This window comes from Neopelma chrysocephalum, unplaced genomic scaffold (assembly GCF_003984885.1).
Source record: "Neopelma chrysocephalum unplaced genomic scaffold, ASM398488v2 Primary Assembly neopelma1_23, whole genome shotgun sequence".
NCBI classification, from domain to species: Eukaryota; Metazoa; Chordata; class Aves; order Passeriformes; family Pipridae; genus Neopelma; species Neopelma chrysocephalum.
Genome location: NW_020897691.1, coordinates 14,170,143 through 14,192,398, shown reverse-complemented (window position 1 = coordinate 14,192,398; position 22,256 = coordinate 14,170,143). Strand labels below are relative to the sequence as shown.

The 22,256-nt window shown below is 40.0% G+C and overlaps 1 protein-coding gene and 1 long non-coding RNA gene across 2 annotated transcripts; one reads left to right on the top strand and one right to left on the bottom strand.

The window, feature by feature from the left end:
- Window positions 1–244: 244 nt before the first annotated feature.
- RAB32 (RAB32, member RAS oncogene family) lies at window positions 245–21,953 on the bottom strand. The gene is made up of 3 exons (XM_027687652.1): window positions 21,490–21,953; window positions 4,269–4,546; window positions 245–1,816 (listed from the first exon to the last, which is right to left on the bottom strand). The coding sequence occupies exons 1-3, from the start codon at window positions 21,716–21,718 to the stop codon at window positions 1,667–1,669; spliced, it is 657 nt and encodes a 218-aa protein (XP_027543453.1). The 5' UTR covers window positions 21,719–21,953; the 3' UTR covers window positions 245–1,666.
- LOC113969646 lies at window positions 2,672–11,490 on the top strand. Its single transcript, XR_003534913.1, has 3 exons — window positions 2,672–2,857; window positions 8,338–8,458; window positions 11,249–11,490. It is a non-coding gene; the product is annotated as an uncharacterized LOC113969646 (long non-coding RNA).
- Window positions 21,954–22,256: the final 303 nt, after the last annotated feature.

Genomic DNA, 22,256 nt, shown 5'->3' with positions numbered 1-22,256 from the left:
GGAGAAAGATGTTGGCTTAGAAGACATCCTAAGACCCCTTTTATCTAAATTACTTTAGGATCTTAAGCTAATTAAACTCAGTTTTAGCTTATGCCAAGCCTTACAGTGGTAATTTTAAATAAACCTTTAACATAGCAGGTACTAGAAGATAAAGTTGTTTTCAAATGTCAATGAAAGCATTTGAGTATAGTGTGGAACATATGTGAAGATTCATGTTCTCAAAAGCATACACCAACAACACACGTAAGATGCCCCAAAATATTTATTTATTTATCTCTTAAAAAGTATGTTACTCTTTAGAAAAAAAGCCTAAGAAATCTCAATTCAGATTAAAGTATATCAAATCCTGCACTTACTTAATTCTGATGTTTAAGTAAACATCAGTACCATCAAACCAAGCAAGATAAGACTTCTGAAGTCAGTAGCAATGAGGTACTGGGACAGAAGAAACCCTTAATACAAAGAGGTGCTTCAAAGCCTTTGAGCCAGGCAGAGACAGAGTTCTAGAATGCATTCAAGAACCATGAAATCTCTCTAATCCTTTTGATCTTCATTTGCTGCCAAAAATGCATGAGTGTTATAACAAAGAAACAAGCATCTCAGTATACAGTTACAAACTGGTAAGCCAGTTCATCAGTTCAAAGCAGGCAAAAGAGCACAGCACTGTTCTAAAACTGAAAGAGATAGAGCTTGGGGCAGGGGGTTGACAGGCTAGCATGAACCAGTTAAGCTATTTCCTTCAAGACGTTTCTCCTTCCTCATGGTATTCAGAACCATCTCAATACAGAAGAAAAAAAGAAGGAAGTTCATTATCACAGGACAGTAAGGTATGTACTTTTTGCATTCTTGGTAAAGTTTTCAGTGTTAGTGCATGAAAAAGTCACTGAATGTTTATTTCTGGATGTGCACACAGGTGAGGTTACCATAACTATGTGCCAGCAGTACAATTGTACCATTAATGTGTTTCACATGTAAAGTATTAGCTGAAAATATTCTGCCTTAAATGGCTGGAGATGCATTTTTGTTAGTATCTCTCCATGCCTTTCCCTTGTTAAATACAATAATTTAACCATCTTGGTTTTACTCAGTAGTAAAAGCCATCTATTCCACTCAGTCCTAGTGATCACAGTAGGAAAGATACCTCCCATCTGTCATTGGCCCCTTCAAGATTTCTAGGATGTTTCGGTCCAGGACAACTAGCAATGAGACAGACCCTCACGGTGGGGGATAATCAATAGGGACAATTGTGCAGGTGAGAAGGCTAAAGTGGGACATTACTGGTGACAAAGGAGAAGTTTACTTTAAAGGTGCAAGTGTCTATTCAGCTAAAACCTTGACAAGTGAGTCCTATTTGGAATGCAGCATATGTCATAGAAGCACTGAATGTTGTCTTTATTCCTTTTTAGGACTATAAACACTACCTTATGTTCTCAAGTAAGAAGATGCTAATCAGACTTAGATGCAGTCGCTTAAGCAAGTGGAATGAAAACGCACAAGATACACAGTTTCATGCTAAACAAGAATATGTAAACACCCAAACGAGTCACCAATTCAGATAGTACCAGACACCCCATATGGATTGTCACAACGCAGCACCACAGCAGCATTTTGATTTAAGGAACAGTCTTGCTGCTCATTCCATCACATTTACTTAATAGTGGTAACATTAGCAGCACTGTGATTTACTCTCTGCTTTCAATGGGTCTAGGTCCAGTTTTGGTTTCCCCACATCATTCTCTTCATTAGGAAAGGTTTTGTAGTTGGCAAGGATGTTTTCCACCAAGAATCGAGCAGCTTCGTCTATGTTGATGTTGTCCTAAAGATGTTAAAAGCAAAGAATTCAGTGATTTTTTTTGAAGTAGTCACACGTTCCTATTAAAAAGCTGTCCAAAAAGAAAAATTTCCCTTCAGTTTCATCAGCATGACAAACAGTTTAGATGCATCAGGTCATTGCTCTCACACTTTTTTTTTTTGAAAAAAGTTACCAGAAAGGTTTGAGACAAAACTACTCACTCATATTACAGATTGAATACTGTGACTCTAATTCAGTAGGGATCAGGGATATAAATGTCACCTGCATTTGGAAGACTCACAAATGCCAAAGTGCTTTTCTGCATCAGGGCAGATCACAGGTAATTACACTGCAGTGTCCATAGTATTGTAAGGCCTTTTGCTGTTTTTGCTGCAGTTTGGATGCACTTACATATGTAAAAGGACCTTTTCTATGAGCCTCAAAGCCACAACTATTTTCAAGTGCTTCATCTACTCATTCTACATATTCTTGTACATGCTTTGAAAAGTACCTTCACATACACTCTAAAGAAGGTCTGTATGCAGAATATCTAGTGATGTGCTTTGTCAGGATATCCCAGTTACTGAGGGTCTAAGCTGGCCCTAATACCAAAGGGTCTTTGGCCACAGGTTTGACCTTGCTGGGCCACCTGTTACTTCACCACAGGGCTGCCATGTTTGGAACTGCTCATCTTTGGTTCCAATGAAAATACCAGCCCAGTACACTCTTCTGTCTCTCTAATTGTAGATCTAAACTCTACATGAGCAAGGTTGGATTGTAACAACATTTGACCCATCACTACTGCACTTTACAAGCTTGTGATTGTCAGCCACAAACTGCTTTTGGCAGTTTACAGATAGGCACTTTTCCCTGCCCAGAGCAGAGAAAGATTCTCTTCATTTTTTGTCTAAGGATGTCCATAAGATATTTCTATGAATACTTATACTGTCTGCAGTTCTTTCATTTTTAATATTCTTCCTATAGAGAGTGGGACCTATATTACTGAAGACTAGACTGAAGATTCAAGTATCAGTTACAGCAGAAAGGCAAAAGCAAATTAACAAGGTATTGAAGTGAGCAGGACTTGAAACTATAAACTGATTTGGCATGCTCAGAAAACAAGAAAGCTGTTCTGCATTTTTGCTAAGCTCTTTTAACTACACCTCTTCGGCATCCTAAAGTCAATTCATAACTGAGCTATGACTTATTATTTCGATTTTCCTCTGTACCAAGAACCTTGTTTTATACCATCATGTCTTAAATGCCACCTAAAATGCAAGTTATCACTACACTTTCACATTAGGTTTTGTTCCAATGTTACTTGCATTTATTTTCACCCCATGATGAAGCTTATAAATAGCAGTGTTATGGGCAGATAAAGCTTCAGGGAAGATGTAACCCAAAGCAGAACCTTGGTATTCTTTTTGAGTATGGAAAGCCTTAAGAAATGAGTTTTTAGTTTTTAGATGAGTGAGTTTGCAAATATTTGTTCCAATGCAAACAGATTCTTAGCTAAATTAACTAGTTCTTTTCACTGTGTATCCTTCCTTATTTCAAAGTGATCAAGAAGCAACTTTTTACTTTGTTTCCAATATTCTTCTTACAGACTTTTCTTTAAAAGAGTTGTTGAAGCATCATTGTGTGACAGTTCAGCAGCAGCAGCTACAGAAAGTAGGCAAGCCAAGGGAAAAGCGGGACCTTGAGGCTTAGCTTACTTTATAAGAGTTATCAGCCTGATCAGTAATCTGGTCTGTCAGCCACAGTCTTGATCTAGAGCAATCTTTCATTTTAAGATTCAGTTGAGCTTTAAGGAAATGTTGGATTTCATTTCCAACTAAGCTGCCGCAAGTTTTTCTCTGCATTGATAAGTTCGTAGACTACAATTGTACAGTATATGAAATCCCTCAAAGTTAACTCTTTGAATAAAGCAGCTGTCTTTCCTAAATTACTATACAGAACAATTTGTTTTGCATCCAGTTCAGTCTTGCCACTGCCTGATTAAACAGAAAAGTGCTTTAGCAACACTGTGGGTAGGTAGTAATAAGTGAGCAAACTTTACTTCAAGTCTTGCCATTTCCTACATACAACAGTGAAGACAGAAGTTATAATTTTAAAAACTGCACCTAAAGATTACCTGTATCTTTTAGATAGTTTGATCAGCATTTAGTAGGGTTAACATCTAAAGAATTACTCTGATCCTCATGCATACAAGATGAAAAAACATATCAAACTCAGATAATTAAGATCTCCAGAAAGTTTTAAGGGTCTCTGAATTTAAGATACAGTTCTAATCTAAACCAAATATGCCCCATCTTCCTCAGGAGTGAAGCTAGCCTGCACACCACTTCAAACTTTTGCTGAACACTGGAGATTTGACTGTCACTTCCTATATATAATTTTATTTCCTACATTATTATATTCATCCATTCTTATACTAATACTCAAGAGACTAAAAACATGCTTCTATTATGCTCACCTTGGCAGATGTTTCAAACCATCCAACAAAGCCACCTTCTCTGCAGAACTGGTCCATCTGAGAGGGATTCTGGCTGCCATCTTTCTTCTGGTCACACTTGTTTGCAAGAAGAACAGCAGGGATAGGGCTGCCATTCGGAAGCAGTACTTTACTATCCAAATCATGCTTCCATTTTGAAACAGCCTCAAAAGTGGAGCCTCTTGTGACATCAAAGACCACAAAAGCACCAACTGCCTCTTTGTAGTATACTCTAGTCATATTTCCAAAGCGCTCCTGGCCTGAAAGAGAAGACAGGGATCAAGTATATTTATATTGAAGCATGAACTGTATTCAGTGTAAATGGACTACTGTACCAGCTTAGTTCATAACTTTGGCATTTGGGTCTAGTCACCTAGTTCATAAAACACTGCCTCTTTTATCCTATGTAAGCTCATTGTAACAGCCATTATATATATTACACCTGACAAGTCAGGTGCTAAAGGTAGTTTGCAATTCCGACTACCACTTTGAATTTTTTTTAAACTTATTTGTTGAGTAGTGTTCTTTGAGAAGTAATGCCTAAAATCACTACCAGCACAGCTATATACAAATCATTCTTTCATCAAAAAATATCAAGGTTTATATCCAAATATAGTTACTTCGGCTACAGATTTAAGCAAACTCAGCCTTTTGCTGAAGGGTGAGCAACAAGGGTTTCTGCAAGCTTCAAGGCTAACAGCCTTCAAAGCATCTTCTGAAGAAGTCACCTATGTCATAGATTTTTCCTTAGGGACAAGTTCAAAAGGAGCTAGCTTAACAGTTCTAGCTAAATCGGTTATCTTTGACTTCATCTTTTAAGCCTAAGATTTTCTCTGGATCATTTTCCAACTATGGAAGCTCTACAGCAATCCCAGGATTTCAAACAAAATTATTGGAATAGTTAAAGTACGATTAATCACAATGAAAATGCAGAAAAAAAAAAATCAACTGTCAGTGAGTAGAGTAAAAAATGCCTTTTCTTATTAAGTACAACTATTATAGTCAGTATACTTGAAATGTAGAATTAGAGTGTGCCAGTTCAGTTATTCTTCTGTTTGGACAGTCAGACCAAGATGATGTGTTTTTACACTTGAGTGTCTAAAACTTGAGTGTCTATATACTTGAGTGTATACTTGAGTGTCAAGTCCTAGCACGTTGTTTGGGAAGTTTGGGCTACTAAAATAGCTTCCTGTTTTGTTTGGAAGACTTCATTGGGAAAAGTAGTCCCTGCACTTTATGATGTAGGTTTACAGTACATCATGACTTCAGTTTTTATCACTTAGTGGATATGAGGTTTTACAATACATAGAGAAAGTAGGAATTGTATTTGGAAACCTAGTTGTCCTCTGTTTATAAACATTCAAGTCCACCTTTGATTAGCAAAGGCAAACAGATACAAGGAGAACTGGGCGTTATCTTCTCATAAGGAGCCAAAAATTCAATAGGTGAAGGAACTTCACAAGGGATCCTTTTCAGCAGCATGCTTTCCTAGCTCAACTGTCTCATTTTAATGTCAGTACTTCGGTGTATGATTAGCTCATTCCCTACAGACATTTTCTGAAAAGGTTGCCTAAGCAGCTGTTAGAATTGCCTGAAAGCAGCAGCAGCTGCAGTAAATTTCCAGAGAACTGTGAAGAAGCTGACTTGATCTCTGGCTGTTCCCTTTAAAGTATGATGCTGCATAAAACAGCATCAGTAGCCATCATATTCTTCAGAATGGAAATGACACATGAATTGCTTCACTACCAGCTACTTATCCCATATGAGAACAAGCAGCATCCAAGAGGAAAGCTCTTATCTCCCTATTCAAAGCTCAAGTTTTGAGGCAGAATTTATGCCATGGATTCTAAGGCCAGGCACCAAGACTTCATCTCTGAAGCTATGCCACTGGAAGAGCCACATTGCTAATACAAGTCTCCTAAAGAGTGTATACAAGTAACTCACATTGTCTCCCTACGTCTTTCCAGGCTGGACTCTTATGCCTAAAAGGTATTTTTAGTATAGCCTTCCTACAAACTGTTGTACCATGTCACCACAGTTTTCACAAATCAAATACTGTTAGCAAAGAATTAGACCAGAAGGTTTTTACTACTTCTGGAGGCCAATTGTGTCACTTCCAAAGAAGCTTTACCTTTCAATTGTGGGGATTTTGTTTTGTTTTGGGTTTTTTGGGGGTTTTTTTGTTTGTTTTTGGTTTTTTGTTTGTTTGTTTGTTTTTAAATGGAGTCTACACTCACATTTAGTTATATTAAGCCAGTCACTGCATAGGGTACCACATAAGCAATGAGGAGCTCCTTGTAAGCTTCCCTTTTGTTTAGCTGTCAGTCTAACCACCAATTCCTGCCATATGGGAACACTTTGGACTATGCTAAAGTGCTTGAGTCCTGTGTCCAATTCAGGTAGTATATCCCTTCAGATCATAGGACAGACCCACAAAACAAACAAGTGTAATCTCAAGGTCTACAATATTCTGTACCAACTCAGTCTTCTACAGAAAGAGTTCTTCAGCCCTGAAATGGTGCAGAAATGAACACCACTTCCTGTTATTTACATGAGACTGAACATGACTGAAGCAGCAAGAGAAAGAGTCTCATTAGTCATCCCTAATGGAAAGCTGGGGGTCTTATGGTCTTTAATAAAGGCTGTTTTTCCAAAAATCTGCTGAACATTTACATAAGAAAATTAAGTTTTATTGATTAGTTCCAGAAAGGGTTGCTAGACTGTTACTAGCAAGGCGTAGACACAGCACAATCACTACATATGAAAACTAAGTTATTTAGGAATTGCAGAAAAGGTTATCAGGCAGTTACCATTTCTCAGATAGCTGAGCATGCTGTAGGTAAACATGGCTGCAATCAGTTACCACAGTGAAGGACATTACCATTGACTGAATCCCTTCCTGCCCACTGCCCTCCCATCCAAAACAGCTTTAAAGAAACACAGCTAGCAAGGCAACCATACTAGCCTCCTGTAGCAATAACCTTTGCCAAAACACGCACAACAGTGCATTTAAGGTGTACAAAAGAGGTCCAATTAGTACAGCATTACATATAATCTTTCAAAGAAAAAAAGTTACAAAGTATAGCTCACAACCAAACTTGACAAAGTCCTAAACACCACCAAATGGCTTATCCTAGAGAAACACCAGGGGACCTAGCCTTTGCCAGAAACTCTGATCATCACTCAGGTAAGTTTTTCTATTCCATTTCCAAGAAACTCCCAACATTTTACCATAGTCTGTCTTACCCACCCACCTGGCCCAATGCTTTTACACACATTGGGAGCTGCAGAGCTGCACTAACCAAGGTTGCCTGGCAGGTGGTTCCTTGACACTGGTGACTTATGCCCCAGTATCTCCCAGCCTATGTGAAGCTTCAACACCCTGCAATCGTCAGCCAGATATGCTGTACCAGAGAGGCAACAACAGGGTTGCAGCAGAACTACCAATTCAGATCAGCTGAATCCCATCATGGCCTCACCAGGAAAGGCCTCTGTAAATGGAGTTGTGCTGCTAACTTGAAGACTCAGGAATTCTAGAATAATGCAGATGCCTTGTACAAGGTTAGCCTCATACAGTGGTTTTTCTCAATGTGTAAGACGGCAGTTCCAGTAAGAATGCAAGCCTGCGGGGATGTTACTTTGTTCTGGACAGCTGAAGCCCATGGTCTCTAAAGTGGCTGCTATAGAGTACAGTCATTTAAGTATTATTTCCAGCAGGCTTTATTGATAGAATTTAAAACTCTTACAGTACTCTCTTACAGTTTTAGATTTGGAAAAACATTAATACATATTTTTCCACAATTTTAATTTGAGTGAAAGTAGAAAACTTACATGCACTATCAGCATGAAAGTTTCTATCTTTACTTATAAGACTTAAGCTTTATGTTAGAAGGATTTAATATCTCCCTTAAACACACACAAGCTCAATATCATTGTATTTTTAGAGATAAATACCTTTTAATAGGTCAAATATGGCCCAGTATGAGTGCTGCCTTTTCTAAAGTAACCCAAACTCCAAACCAGTTTATTACAGAGCTGTTTTCACCTCTAGAATTCATCCACTAGCAAGAAATCTGACCTGAATACTAGCTTACAACTGCTTTTCCATCCTGTCTGGAGGCCTAATGAGGATGGATATACCCAATTTCATAGAAAGAAGACAGAAACAAGAGGTAAGAATTTTGTTTGGTAAAAGGTATATGGCATGAGGCAGGAAGAGAATTCCATTTAAACTAAGTGGAATTTCTTTACAATCCTGTCCCTACTGACAATGCACACGCTAAGCTTCTTGTAGGGGGATGAAGAGTATTCAAGACCGCCTTTTGAAAATTTAACAGGACTTTCAGGCAGAGCTTTTGCGAGTGCTTTTCTGCTTGCAAAAAAAACAAAAACAAAAAAAAAAACCAACAAACAAACCTCATACAGAAAAAGCAAACTGTAGAACACACTACTCCTCCAAAGTCAAGTCTGATCATCATTCTCTTTGTTCTTAAAACTAAATGTCTCAATTTCTGCCATGCACAGTTCAGAGATTTGTCATGCCCCTTCCTATGTTCAGCAGGATGTTTGCTGTACTCATTTCACTATGTGTGACAATAGTCTTGAGCAATGCAGAAAGAGGATCATACTCCCAGAGGAGAAAAAGGCTAAAATTGATCAGATTAAACTAGACTTAAAATCTCCAGTGTGTATAAACTTGGAAAGAAGAGGGCAGGAAGAAAACTACTTGCTTACTACAACAGTATAGAAAGGACATCACAAGACCAACTATTCCAGTAAGTCTACTGCCTTGACATAAACCTGATGGTACCATAAAGATATACTTTGTGTTTTAGGGATTCAGGTATAAATGAGGATCTAAGCTACAGGACAGTCACAGGGATCAGCAGTTTTATTCAGGGGTGTGGAAGTGACTGCATGCAATGCAAAGTTCTGCATTCTCAACGACAAAATTTTCACATCTAAATGACTCTGCACATATTGTCACCATATTGTCCAGTAATTGCAACAACCTTAAGTGAAATGCTTGCACAATGGCATACACCAGGAACTAATACAGTTGCCTACAGCAACACTACAGGAATAAAGTTGAGTTTAGAACTGTATCAGAATTTGGGAGCTATTATTACTCTCCAGTTTACACTGTAATGGGGAGTGAACTGTAAGTTAAAAACTACATGAAAAAAATATGGCCAGGTTTGAAACTTTATCTTTGTCTCTTACTTCACAGCAAAAGATAAGTTACCACTGTAAAAGTCAAAAAGAGTATCAACCTTGCCTTGAAGTGCATTTTAAAGAGTTTCTACAGCAATCTTTCCCAGTGCAAGGGAGAAACAATAGTGTCCTATTTATTACAGAAGTGACTTATTGTTGCAGTTGTTTCCTATAGTTAACAAAATATACCCTACAATCATACCATTATTTCTGCTCTTAATTCTTCCTACATGATGGGAATCAGGGCTAGTAAAAGCAATTTAAATGTAAAAGTGACTGTTCAATATGCACAATATTGAGTTTGTCAGGGTCCCTTCTCCTAAATTACTTACTATATCTGTAAATCTTAATATGTAGTTTATATGAACTAACAGAACTTATTCAAAGAGCATAAAAGGGCCTATCCAGAAGAAGCTTCCCCAGCTATTATTTTTGTTATGAAGGTGACTGTTGCTTTACCTCTGTCAATACCAACAGTATAGCAAGAGTCCCCCTACCTTGTAAAAATCTAAACTTAGTCTTGTCTGAAGCCACACAACTCAAAACAGAGTTGTTTTAGTTGCATTTAAACTCTTAATATCCAGAATACCGATGGACAACTGGACAAAGCTCTTCAAAGTTCTTCTCTCACAGATGTGACTAATAGTTTTGGAATCCTCCAGAAGCTGTTTCATTAATGAGGAAGAAAAAGATGACCAAGGGTTATAAAACCCTGAAAACTGGAAAAATTATGGAACAAATAGTTTTTTTTCATTGAAGTAACATTAGTTCAAGTCATCTTTAACAAGCTAATCAGCTTAATGGGTAGCCAGAGCTCAAAATATGATTTTAACAAGTTTGGCAATTCCACATCAAATAATCTGAAACCACACAGGTATAGTCTAGACTACGTTCCCCCGGAAGTCAATATACAACTACCTGAAGAGTTTTACTCCAAAGTTGTTTGCTGCTGTATTGACCACTGCAATGAAGTTTTGAATTTTTTCCTAGACCCATAATACAGAGTTGCCAAAAGTCTCATAAACAGCAAAAAGTCCTTAGTTTATAAATAAAGTCAAACAGCTCTCACCAATTTTATCCTTCAGAATACTGAAGATGAGAATTCAAATAGTTGAAAAGGCAAGAAAAGGAAGAAAGAAGGAATCTGCCACACAGGAAAAGTTTTATCTATAAAACAAAGGCAAAACCCCCCAAAACTCTCCAGCAATACTGCACCAGTAAAGAAAATAAGCAGCAGATCTAGTGAACCAAATTCAGTTAGATCAAAATGCATAGAAGTATTATCCTGCTAGTGCATTTCACTCATTCTGCTTTTTTATCAGCAGTTACTATACATTGCAGTGAACAGGATGCTTATTAAGCTATAGTGACTTGTTGTAATAAACCATTTTTAAGTCTGGACATACTTAAACATTCTCCTTCGATTGTGTGAGGGGTTCTTAGATCAACTATTTAGCATGACCACTAATCATCACTCATACCAAAATTCAAGAAGGGTCACTAGAGACAGACTAACTTTAATTTGACTGCCAAAACCATGGGTCTTAGGTCCTTGCTATCAACTAATCTGACCTTATTGGCCACGCAGCATACAAGCACAGTGCTAGTATCTGGGCTTCAGTGCCAAACTCCACAAGTTAATATTTTCAGTCAATTTTCAGGACCATGAGACATTTGTGCTTTTATTCAACCTAGACAGTAAAAAAAGCATAACTGAACAATGAGTGAAACCCCTTTTTTTTTTCTAGGAACAGCTGAGTTGCATTGCCTCGTTTACTATTCCAACTCTCAAATAACATCATTCAGTGCAACTGATTTTAGCTAAAGCACCATCCAAAACAACTAGGCACATAGACCAATCATCTCACTGAGTTAGAACCATCATCACTTTCGAAACTCACTTAAGCCCTTAGGAGCTACACACAAGAAGAGACCACACTTTGGATGCCAGCTGGATGTTTGGCACAATACAGTAAATATCCAGAACTGCCCTGAGAATGCATCTCCTAGTTCTTCAAACATCTAATGTACATTTGAGCATCACCAGGATCAGGAGTGAGCTGACCAAGGTTCCTTTCTAGAGCAATATATAAACATGTTACTGGCAGGTTACCATTGCTGACAGCCTTCCTCCATCTCTCCAAACCAGCACAGCTTGTCCCAGAACTGTCTTACCTAATTGGATTGGATCTGTTATTCTGCAAGAAGTAGGTTAACCAAACCACTATCAATATTACCGCTCACATTCAAGTGTGTCTACCTGCTTTTTCCCATGGATAGCAGCCATAGATTGAGAGTAGGCAGATTCCAAGAGTGTCAGTCCTAGATGGCTCTCCACTCCTCACTCTTACCCATCTCAGCTATTAGTGCAAAGTTGCCATATGTTAAAACCAGAGGTGTTGAACAACACATTTATCTAATGACATAGACAAAGGGATTGAGTGCACACTCAGTAAACGTGCAGATGCCACCAAGCTGAGTGGTGCTGTTGACACACCTGAAGGATGGGATGCCATTCAGTGGGACCTGGACAAGCTTGAGAAGTGGGCCCATGGGAATCGCATGAGGTTTAACTAGACCAAGTGCAAGGTGCTGCACCTCGGTCAGGGCAACCCCCAGTATCAATACAGGCTGGGGGATGAACAGATTGAGAGCAGCCCTGGGGAGAAGGACTTGGGGGTGCTGGTGGATGAGCCAGCAATGTGCACTTGCAGCCCAGAAAGCCAACTGTATTCTGGGCTGCATCAAAAGCAGTGCAGCCAGCAGGTTGAGAGAGGTAATTCTGGCCCTTTACTTTGCCCTTATGATACCCCACATGGAGTATGGCATCCAACAGCAAGAGCACTGCGATGGCAAGTGTTCAGAAGGTAGACACCTGATTTCCACTACAAACTCTGACCACATCTATCATCCTAATAGAAAAAGCATAATATTCTCTCTCACAAAGACAGAATGTCCTCCTCCAGCAATTGCACAGATCTTACAGGGAATTTTAACTGATAAACTTTTCATTGCTGCCCATAGCCTTGGGCTAATCTAATGATTTAATTGTCCAAACTGAGTTTAGCACCTTACTATCTTGTCTTTAAGAAGTTTAGAGGCAATACCCTGCATTTACAGTTCAGTGGGTTTTGTCCAACATCAAGCATATAATATACAGCAGTATGACAGTCATATTTGTACAAGAGAGTTCCACCTATTTTGCTTGCATCTCTGCTAAACAGCAAGCAAGAGAGAAAGTCCCTGTTTAAGCCCTAGATTTCCATCCCCAGAAGAGCAGAGTTCAACCAAGCTAAATGATTTCTAACTAGCTGTCAAATGCAGCATGTATGGAACAATTCTCCTTGCACTAGTATCAAAAAAAGTTGACATAGTCCAATTAGTGCCAGTAACAGCATGAATTCGTACTTCCTACATTGCTTTAACAAGCCTTGCCCAAACAAGTCATGGCCAGGGTTAAACTATTTCCTGCCCAACACCTTCTAATCCATATCCTTTGATGCACTGTCATGCAGCCAGAGCTGCACTGTGTACTTAACGGTGATGCTACATGGCACTACAGCATTACACAGGAGAACAATTCTAAAGTCAGTTTGTCTCAAGAACAACTTTATCACGAGATTGAAAAAATGTTAATCTCTAAAATGGTCAATGTGTCATGGCACATTGTGTGTGATTGGAATTTTGTATCAAATAGCTGCCACTTTACCCAGTACTCTAGTCAAGGAGCATTTAAAGAACAAGTTCCCATAACCTGTTTGCAGTGACATTCAGAGGCTGCTTTTAAATCTATTATTTGAAAAGCTTCTAAAATCCATACAATAAGGAATATTGGTTTTCATTACCTGCTAATGTAGAAGACACTGCTACTGAAAGTTTGCCAGCCTTCTAGACAGAGTTCAGGCATTTATTTCTAAAAAAACCTCTATAAATCCCTGAAATTCCATCATTTTTCAAAATGTAATATTTCTGTGTTTCCATAGCCAGATGAGAACTTTGAACACTGAGCATTCTGCCACAGGCTGCTTGAGAAGCATGCTGTGCTTTGTAGTCACTGCTTACTGCTTCTCACATTACATGTGCAAGAATTTCACAAGAGATATTGTGATGCTTTCATGCAAAAATATAAATAGAAATTCCCTTACTGCAAATCACTTCCTTCTAACATGGCATATCATGGTTGAACTTCTGAAGCAAGTATTTGGAGGGAACTGTTTACAGCAGACTACAAGAGCAAGGCAATGGTTACCACAGGAGTTCATGGATGATCTCTGACAGCTTGAATCTCAGTGGCTGAAGGGAAGAATCTTGGTTTTTTAACAGCATGCTGGAGCCTTTTCTGAAACCAGGCTGCTAGGATTATTTTCTTTCCTGTATTTCATAGGTAATCAGTTGAGAACTATCACTTTACAGCACTTGCAAACTCATTGTAGTCGTGGCTACGCACTTCAGTAACACCCTGTCCTAGTGTGCATACAAAGAATATCAAACTGGTAAGAGGCAAAGTGGAGATGTAAATAAGGTAAAGCACCAAGACTCTGAAGCTACAACACTGATGCAAGGAGAGTTGATAAAGCTTGATTTACATTCATGTAAACTCCATGCATTAAAAAAAAGTATATATTCAATATTGTCTATACCAGTTTGTCTCTGAAGGATAATGTGCTTGACTTGTCAAGCCAGCTTAATTTCTGACTACTTGAGTCAGTATTACATGAAAGGCAAGAATTTAGCTAATACTTGCCTCAGAAAAGCTTATGATCCACATAAGAATTATTTCTGCAAAGCTTTCTAGTTTGTTTTATAACTGAATACAAAAAATTAGTTATGTTGTGTGATATATACTATTTTCCCTCCTGTCTACTGTATTGCACATAAGAATTTAAGGTAGCCCCTCCACCATTTGAGCGGTACAAATTTGAGGTACACCCATCCATCCTTTATTCTCCGTATCAGAGTATTAGCAAAGCATTTTTATTGTGATCTTGTAAAAAGCACAAAGCTTCTGAGCAACTGCTGTGAAGTGAACCTTTGCTATTTGGAAATAAGGCTGAAGCACCATCTATCCCATAGAGTTAGCTCAAGCATGAAGTTCCTTTTTCATCATTGACAGAAACTAAGAGTACCTGCATGACAAATACTCTGAACTTTCTTTTAAGCCTGCAATAGATCACATGGTCTTCTTGAATCACATCTTTAGTCCCATTTCTTGTAGAACACGTAGAAAACCCTATGAGGAAGTTCTAAGCTTATTTCCAAGACACTCTAAGAACATCTGTCTCAATTCTACCATTTAACTGTAAGTTAACTGAACAGTCCTGCCTTGCATAATCAAAATTACCATACGAAACTACCTTACAACACCAACTTCACCACAGCAGCACTTCCCACATGCTTATGGAATTCCATCAGCACACTGGCTTAAAGTTTAACTCAAGACAACATACACAGTACTTGGAGTTCCTACATAGCATAGTACTAAGCAAAAGAACCTTCACTGATATGATTTGGTACCCCACTGATAAAACACAAAAAGCCCTTCATCAGCAAGACCAATAACTATACCTCACTTGAGAGCATTTAATTAAAAGTGCACCTAAACAGAGGAATTCCTGAAAAAGAAAACATCCAAAATCTGTTTGTATTTAAGGATGTCTAAAAGCTGGAAACAGACCAAAAAACCCCCAAGTTTAAACATGTTCAGCATTTATTTGGATACTTTGCTGTAGAGCTCCAAGCACAGCCAGTCATTCTCAACTGATTTCTCATAACCCTAATCCAGCTATTCCAGAAGAGCCATAAGAAAGAACACCCACACAAGATTTCCCACAGAGGGGTGGTTTCTACATGGAAACATTCAGTACACCTTCGGTTCTGTTTCTTGCCTCTACTGCTTCTATGTCGGTGTTCAAAATCTTTCAACATGATCAGGCCTTCTACTTCCCCTCCTCAAACTTTATCTTCTAGTCTTGCATGTTTCCAGCCAACATCATCTTTACATAAATTTTCTCTTATGAGATTTATATTTAAACATGTGTGAACAGGAAGCATTCAGAAATTAAGTTACAAGTCTTTCATGTCTTCTTCATGAGTCTGTAGACAGTCACATAAAAGATTCTCCAACCCTGACTGGGAGTTTTCTGACCTGCATCATCTGTTAGCAAAATGACAGCACTCCCATCTCTACATGAAGGCAGCTGCACCTGGAACCTTCATCACCATATAAACTAGGAAATAACCTCAGAGAAAACTTACCAGTTTCTGAAAAAGGTTGGCACTCCAAGTTCCGCATACATTTTTCATGCAGTCATCTATGTGCATGTTTTTCACTCATAACATATCTTTATAAGTGAGGAAAAGCTCCCCCACAGTTGGGGCCAGGTTATGTGTGGATTGTCCTGCCTCCACCCTGTGCTCACTTGTACTAGGCACACAGCTAAGCAATATTTTTCATGGTTTCTTTGCAGGAGTTGCCATTTGAATCCCTTCAAAATGTGTTGCGGGTAAGGACAAGTTGTTACAAGAATACCTTGACTACCTTCAGAGACTGCTGCCTCCAAGCTATTCATACTTGAGAGAAACTCCTTTGCAAAGCAAATGAAGAGTATATGTCTCTATGGCACAAAACCGTGTATGGATAAGAAATGGCAGAAGTTTTCTGGTTGCTCCCTATAGACATTCAGGGATGCATTAATGTCACTTAAGGCTTATTTTAGACCTTACTTAAAAAATAAGTTAAATCAGTCCATAATTCAAAAAATAAGTTAATGACCTGGTACATAGAAGCAACTTGGCAGCTTTATGACATGCCAGTGGCACAAAAGCAGACAGAGAATAACTGGAATATAGAGCTGCTTGAAACTAAGGGTTTTCACATGGAGGTACACTATCTCACATACTGGGACAGCCTGAATGTCTTTGAAAGTCAACCACATCCATGGTTTCCTGAACTCTTTCCCATTTCTCATGGCTTCCTATAGATAAGAGCAAGTAAACTTTTTAAATAACTTAGAAGTTTAACATCAACTCACATATCTAACACTCATTTGTGAGTGTTAGAAAAGATGGGTTCTTTCAGCTCTTCAACTTAGTATTCAGCCAAAATATTTTGTCTGATTTCTCCATCCTCTTGGGGACTGGTATATACCTTTAGTTAGAGTTCAGATCTTCTCAAGGAGACCAACAAGGTTTTCGTAACAAATTTGCATGCTACAAGTCTTATCATTCAACTCCTGAAAGCATGTAGAGCAAATTTAGAACACCAAAGTACAATAACTCCTCTTCTGTTTGGCCTATTTCATAGCCACACTCTTCCACTTAAAACATTACTTCATTTTAAATAAATATTTTTACAAGGAAATTCTAATACAGTCCTGGAAGAAGGATGCTATTACACTGAAGTTAATTCAGAATTGCTCAGCCAAAGCTTTAAAAATCAAATTTGTCTACCAGTTGCCATTAGTGTCATCCTTCATGAGAAGCCAAGCTCAAGTGGTCATCTATGATCTTTACCACTCCTGCCGTCCAGCAATTTGCATGTTCATACAGGCTGACGTGAGTGACAGTGATAGTCAATGTGATCAGAAAGCAGCAGCTAACGCTACTCAGTTGCTGGTTTCATTAGATCAGATCAAAAGTTTCTATGATATCGAAAATCCTTGAAGTGTTCTCTCAGTATCATCTGACTAAGTGTCATCAATATGCTAGATACACCTCCTGACCACATTGTGGTCAGTGCAGTATGCTCATTAACACAGCATGTTTGTCAAGTAGCAATCTCTAATGTATTGAAACAGACTATAAAAGCACTTCCCTATCATTAAGATTTCTTTTTTTGCATCTCTTTACCACAATGACTCATTCCTGTGTCCTATTTATTTTGCCAGTCATTTATGCCCTTTGATCAAGGTGGTTAACCTGGTTCTAACACTTTCAGAATTTATCCAGAAAGAGAAATTGATCACTACTTCACACATCAAGATTAAAAAAAAAAAAATATAACAACCAAACAAAACACCCAGGAGCAATGCCTAAGGGCAGCTAAGGTTTAGAAGCTTTGCTCCTGTATGAACATGCATGTAATCTGTCCAGCTTTTTTCAGAATACTTCATGCTGTAACCAAGATAATTTGACTCCCAAGCTTTTTCATGTCCTTTATTCAAGAAGTTACAATTGGTGTCTAAAAACTAAAATGCGTGAGTAACTCTGAAATACATAAGTCTATGCACAACAGCACGCTTCCTCCCCCTTCATCATTTCACATCTCCTCTCCTTTGATGCTGCTGCAAAAATTTGCATTAGTTTGTACCTCACAACAAGGTGACTATTTTCAGAAGAAAAAAAATAGCATAGGCAGTGTACAATTGTCATGCTCCATTTGATAGAATTATCACTAAAAAAAAACCCAAAACCAAAACAAACCCTCAGCTAGCACAAGAATTTGAAGTCACCCAGGAACCTGCTGCATTGCAATACACAGCGCAACATAGCACAGTATCAGCATTATGGTCTTAAGCTGATGAATGAACTACATAGTCAGTTCTCAGCATTGACTTAAGTACAAAGTCTTAGATTGCTCCACCCAGGTCTTTAAGGAGACCTTTTTATGATGAACTGTTAATGTACACTGATCTAGTGAAAAATAAGCACAGAATCATAGAATCGACCGTGTTGGAAAAGACCTCCGAGATCATAAAGTCCAACCCTTGATCCAATACCACCGTGGTTACTAGACCATGGCACTAAGTGTCACATCCAGTCTCATCTTAAAAGCCTCCAGGGACAGTGAATCCACCACCTCCCTAGGCAGCCCATTCCAATGCCTGATTCCCCTCTCTGTAAAAAATTTCTTCCTAATATCCAACCTAAACCTCCTCTGGCACAGCTTAAGATCATGCCCTCTTGTCCTACTGCTGGTTGCCTGGGAGAAAAAACCAATGTCCACCTGGCTACAACCTCCTTTCAGGTAGTCGTAGAGAGTGGTGAGGTCTCCCCTGAGCCTCCTCCAGGCTAAGCATCCCCAGCTCCCCCAGCCTCTCCTCACAGGACTTGTGCTCTAGTCTCTTCACCAGCCTTGTTGCCCTTCTCTGGACCTGCTCCAGCACCTCAATATCCTTCCTGAACTGAGGGGTCCAGAACTCAAACCAGGGAGGGCCAATTTCAAACTATGACAACCCAGTACTCCAGGTGTGGTCTCACCAGCACTGAGTACAGGGGAAGAATCACTTCCCTGGTCCTGCTGGCCACACTGTTCCTGATACAGGCCAGGATGCCACTGATACAGGCCAGGATGCCATTGGCCGCCTTAGCCACCTGGGCACACTGCTGGCTCATGTGATCTCTCTTTCTATGCGTAAGGGTTAGATTTTGATTCAGAAGCCTTTCTAAATGCATCAAAATCAACTCAGAATGCCAGCACCATATTGCTTGCAGGGAAGTCACATGTAACATTACTTACCATAAGATTCAGATCTCTTCAAGAGATCTAAAGCTGTTTGTCTGCACACACCAAAAGACAAAATTATCTACGTGAGCTGTTGAAAGCCAGAAGATGGCTGGGCTGATGAGTTAAAAGGGAATGACTATCACATGCTCAGGCACTGTGCTACACACTTCAATAAAGTGCTTTAGAGAATATGTTCTATGACTATATAGAAGCCAACTTCAACTTGTTTTTTTAACTAATAACTTCAATATAAATCTGCTGACATCTTCAGGTGTTTGGAAATATTCCTGATTGTATATATAAACAGTTGCAGAACACAATCCCAGGCTGAGGACTCCAGCAGTTTTAAGACCATCAAATAACTCTTACGGATATTAAAAGACTCTTTATTTTAATTATTAACTCTGAGATGTCAAGTGCTATAGGAGTCCGAATTGTCACTCTCACGCTGGCTAAGCATGTGCTAATCAAAAATGATTAAGTCTAAGATTACTTCCCTTCTTGGTCTTATTTTTTTTATTGGGGAAAGAACTCTCAGCCCCTTGAAAACAGAATAGCCTGAACTACCAGATTAGACTAAGAGTTTGGAGTGCAAATTGCAAAACAGTGGTATCTTCCCATTTTTGCTAGGGAAAGACTAGCCAGGAGTTTCATACAAAAGTACTATGAAATAAGAAAAATATTTCAGTGACAGGAAAAAAAATTAATTCTTCAATCTATCAGAAATATTAGCACAAGCTCCCAGGGATTAATTAGAAGCTCTTAACTCAGTCTTCACCTATAAGTGTCAAAAACACACTAAGGGCAATAATCAAGAGTGAAAAATACTGTCTTCTGGATCTTGAAATTAACACATGGATATATTGATAGAACTTCCCAAAATGTAAATAGGTTCTGTCCAAACTTTGTTACAAGTTACAGCTAAGTTTCTGCCTATCCTGTTGAAATGGGTTGCTTTGGAAAAACATACAGCCTGCCCCAGTCTCAGTGACTAAGGACTGAAAAGAAGTCAAATGCAAGCATGGCAGCCTGCCAAACCCCAGGATCCTGACAGCCTCCCTTCTTCTATCTTTGGAACCCCAGACTTGCTAAAATATACCCAGGGGATTGCAGCAGCTTGTATAGATACTGTTAATTGATTTATAGAAAGTTAAAGCTGATCCACAAAAGGAACACATCAGAAGAGAAAGCTTGCCAACATTTTACATGCTCTTCAAAACAGCAATTAGAAAATATTTTCATTGGCCCTACAGGCCAGCAGCAGAAAGATACATGGGGTGTTTCGGCATATGGCAGTAAGAAGCAGGCTTTTTAGTCTGAGGAATCACATTTGTAGTGTTTTAGAGCAGAAAGAAGAGAAGCTGATGTACAGCTGGTCTGCCACAGGGCTACAGTAGCCACACATTACACTTCCTCATTTCTGAGCTTCCACTGATAAAGCATGGAGTTAATGGAAACAGTAACTACCAGTTTTTTTTCCTTGTGCCTTCCAGTAGCATAAGTTTAAACACCAGGATTTCAAATACATTTTCATATCCAAAACTGGATATATTCTGAACATGGCAGACACAGATAGAGAGAGCTGCAGGTTAACATCTGGGCTGCACACAAAACTAGAAATACAATACCAACCAAGGTGATTAAGGAGCTGACAGGACAGACTTCTTACAAGGCCACAGCAAAACAGAGATTGTTCTGTGGCATTTAACACTGCAGCATAAGAAAAGTTAACCATGGTAGGTATACAGTTGGAATCTTTGAAACGGAGGTGTTAAAGAACAGTTCTGAACTACATAGAGGAAAGGAATGATGCACAGTTTGCCCAAGTGAACAGGGCTTTTCTGCTTCCACATGCTCAAAGTACCTTTCTAATACACAAACTCATTATTTGAATGTAGAGCTAAGCATAACAGAAGTTCCATTCCCTCACTCCACGTTTCAGGGATGTAAGTTACTTTTATATCAAGGAGGTGGCTCCAAACACACAAAGTTTAGCATACTTCTTTTGAGGACAATTTTAGCTATTTGAGTTACCTTTAACCTGTAAAGCATGCTTACTAAACAAAACCTACTTGGACAAGATATTTATTTCTTTTAGATTAATTACAGAACCTTAACCATGAATTGATTTCAGCAGTAGCCATAACCAAGGCCACCAGCGCCCAGACAAGCAGGTCGGGAAGAGCAATATGAGCAGGAACCCTCTGGGAGCTGTGGATCCGGCAGTCAGAGCAAAACAGCTGCTTCAGGACCGCTACAAAACCCCGGGCCAAGCCAAGAGCCCCACAACGTCAGTTAACAGGAGCACACAGAGCCGCTAAAAAGCTAAAAACTTCACTCCCGCGTCAAGACCTCCCTCTACTTATGCCTCAAAGGCAGGCAAGAGAGGTTGCATGTAACAGGGGGAAGGAGAAAAACAAGAAGGCAGATTTCACTGTCAAAATACACTTTTCTCCGCAGAGGCCGTGACCCGGGCCCCCGACAGTCAGGTTCACAGCACCCTCGGGGCTCACCCTGCAGGGAGAAGCCCGCCTCGTCCCGTACCTGCTATATCCCAGAGCTGCAACCGCACCAGGGTCTTGCTGTCCCAATTGATGACTTTGAGCGCGAAATCCACGCCGATAGTGGCCCGGTAGTGCTGGGAGAAGAGCTGGTGCACGTACCGCTTGATAATGCTGGTTTTCCCCACACCCAGCTCCCCGATCACCAGCACCTTGAAGAGGTGCTCCCGACACTCCGGCACGCCGGAGCCCGCTCCTTCCCCCCCGGCCATCCTCGGCCCTCCCTCCCGTGGAGCGCGGCGGAGAGGCCGGGCTGCCGGAGCCGCGGCTCTCCCGCTTCTAAACTTTCCCAGTTAGCAACTTTCCTCCAACTTTCACCAGGCGGCTCCCCGCAGGGCCGGCCCTCCCCGGGCGGGGGAAGACGGAGCGGGACAGAGGGAGGAAGGAAAAAGTGAACCCCAACCACCACCTGACTGCAGTCACAGGACGCGGAAACTCCGCGGGCTTATACCAGCCCGGGGGAGGGCGGCGGGGAGGGGCAGGGGGCGGACCAGGCCCGCCCCGCCACTCCGGGATACCGGGTGGGAATAGGGGCACAGCACGGCCGGAGTAGGTTTGCGTGTCTCCCAGAAGCTGCTTCGGCTCCACGTTCTCCAGAGCGCTCGGGGAGAGCGGAGCGGGGTTGCGGCCGTAGCGGGAGCTGAGCCTCGAAAGAGGGCTCAGACCAGCGAAGTTTCAGCTCCCTACCGGTGTCATCCTCTGCCTCCTTCTAGTGCTGGTGGCAGCGAAGTTTTCTCCCGATGAAGTCTC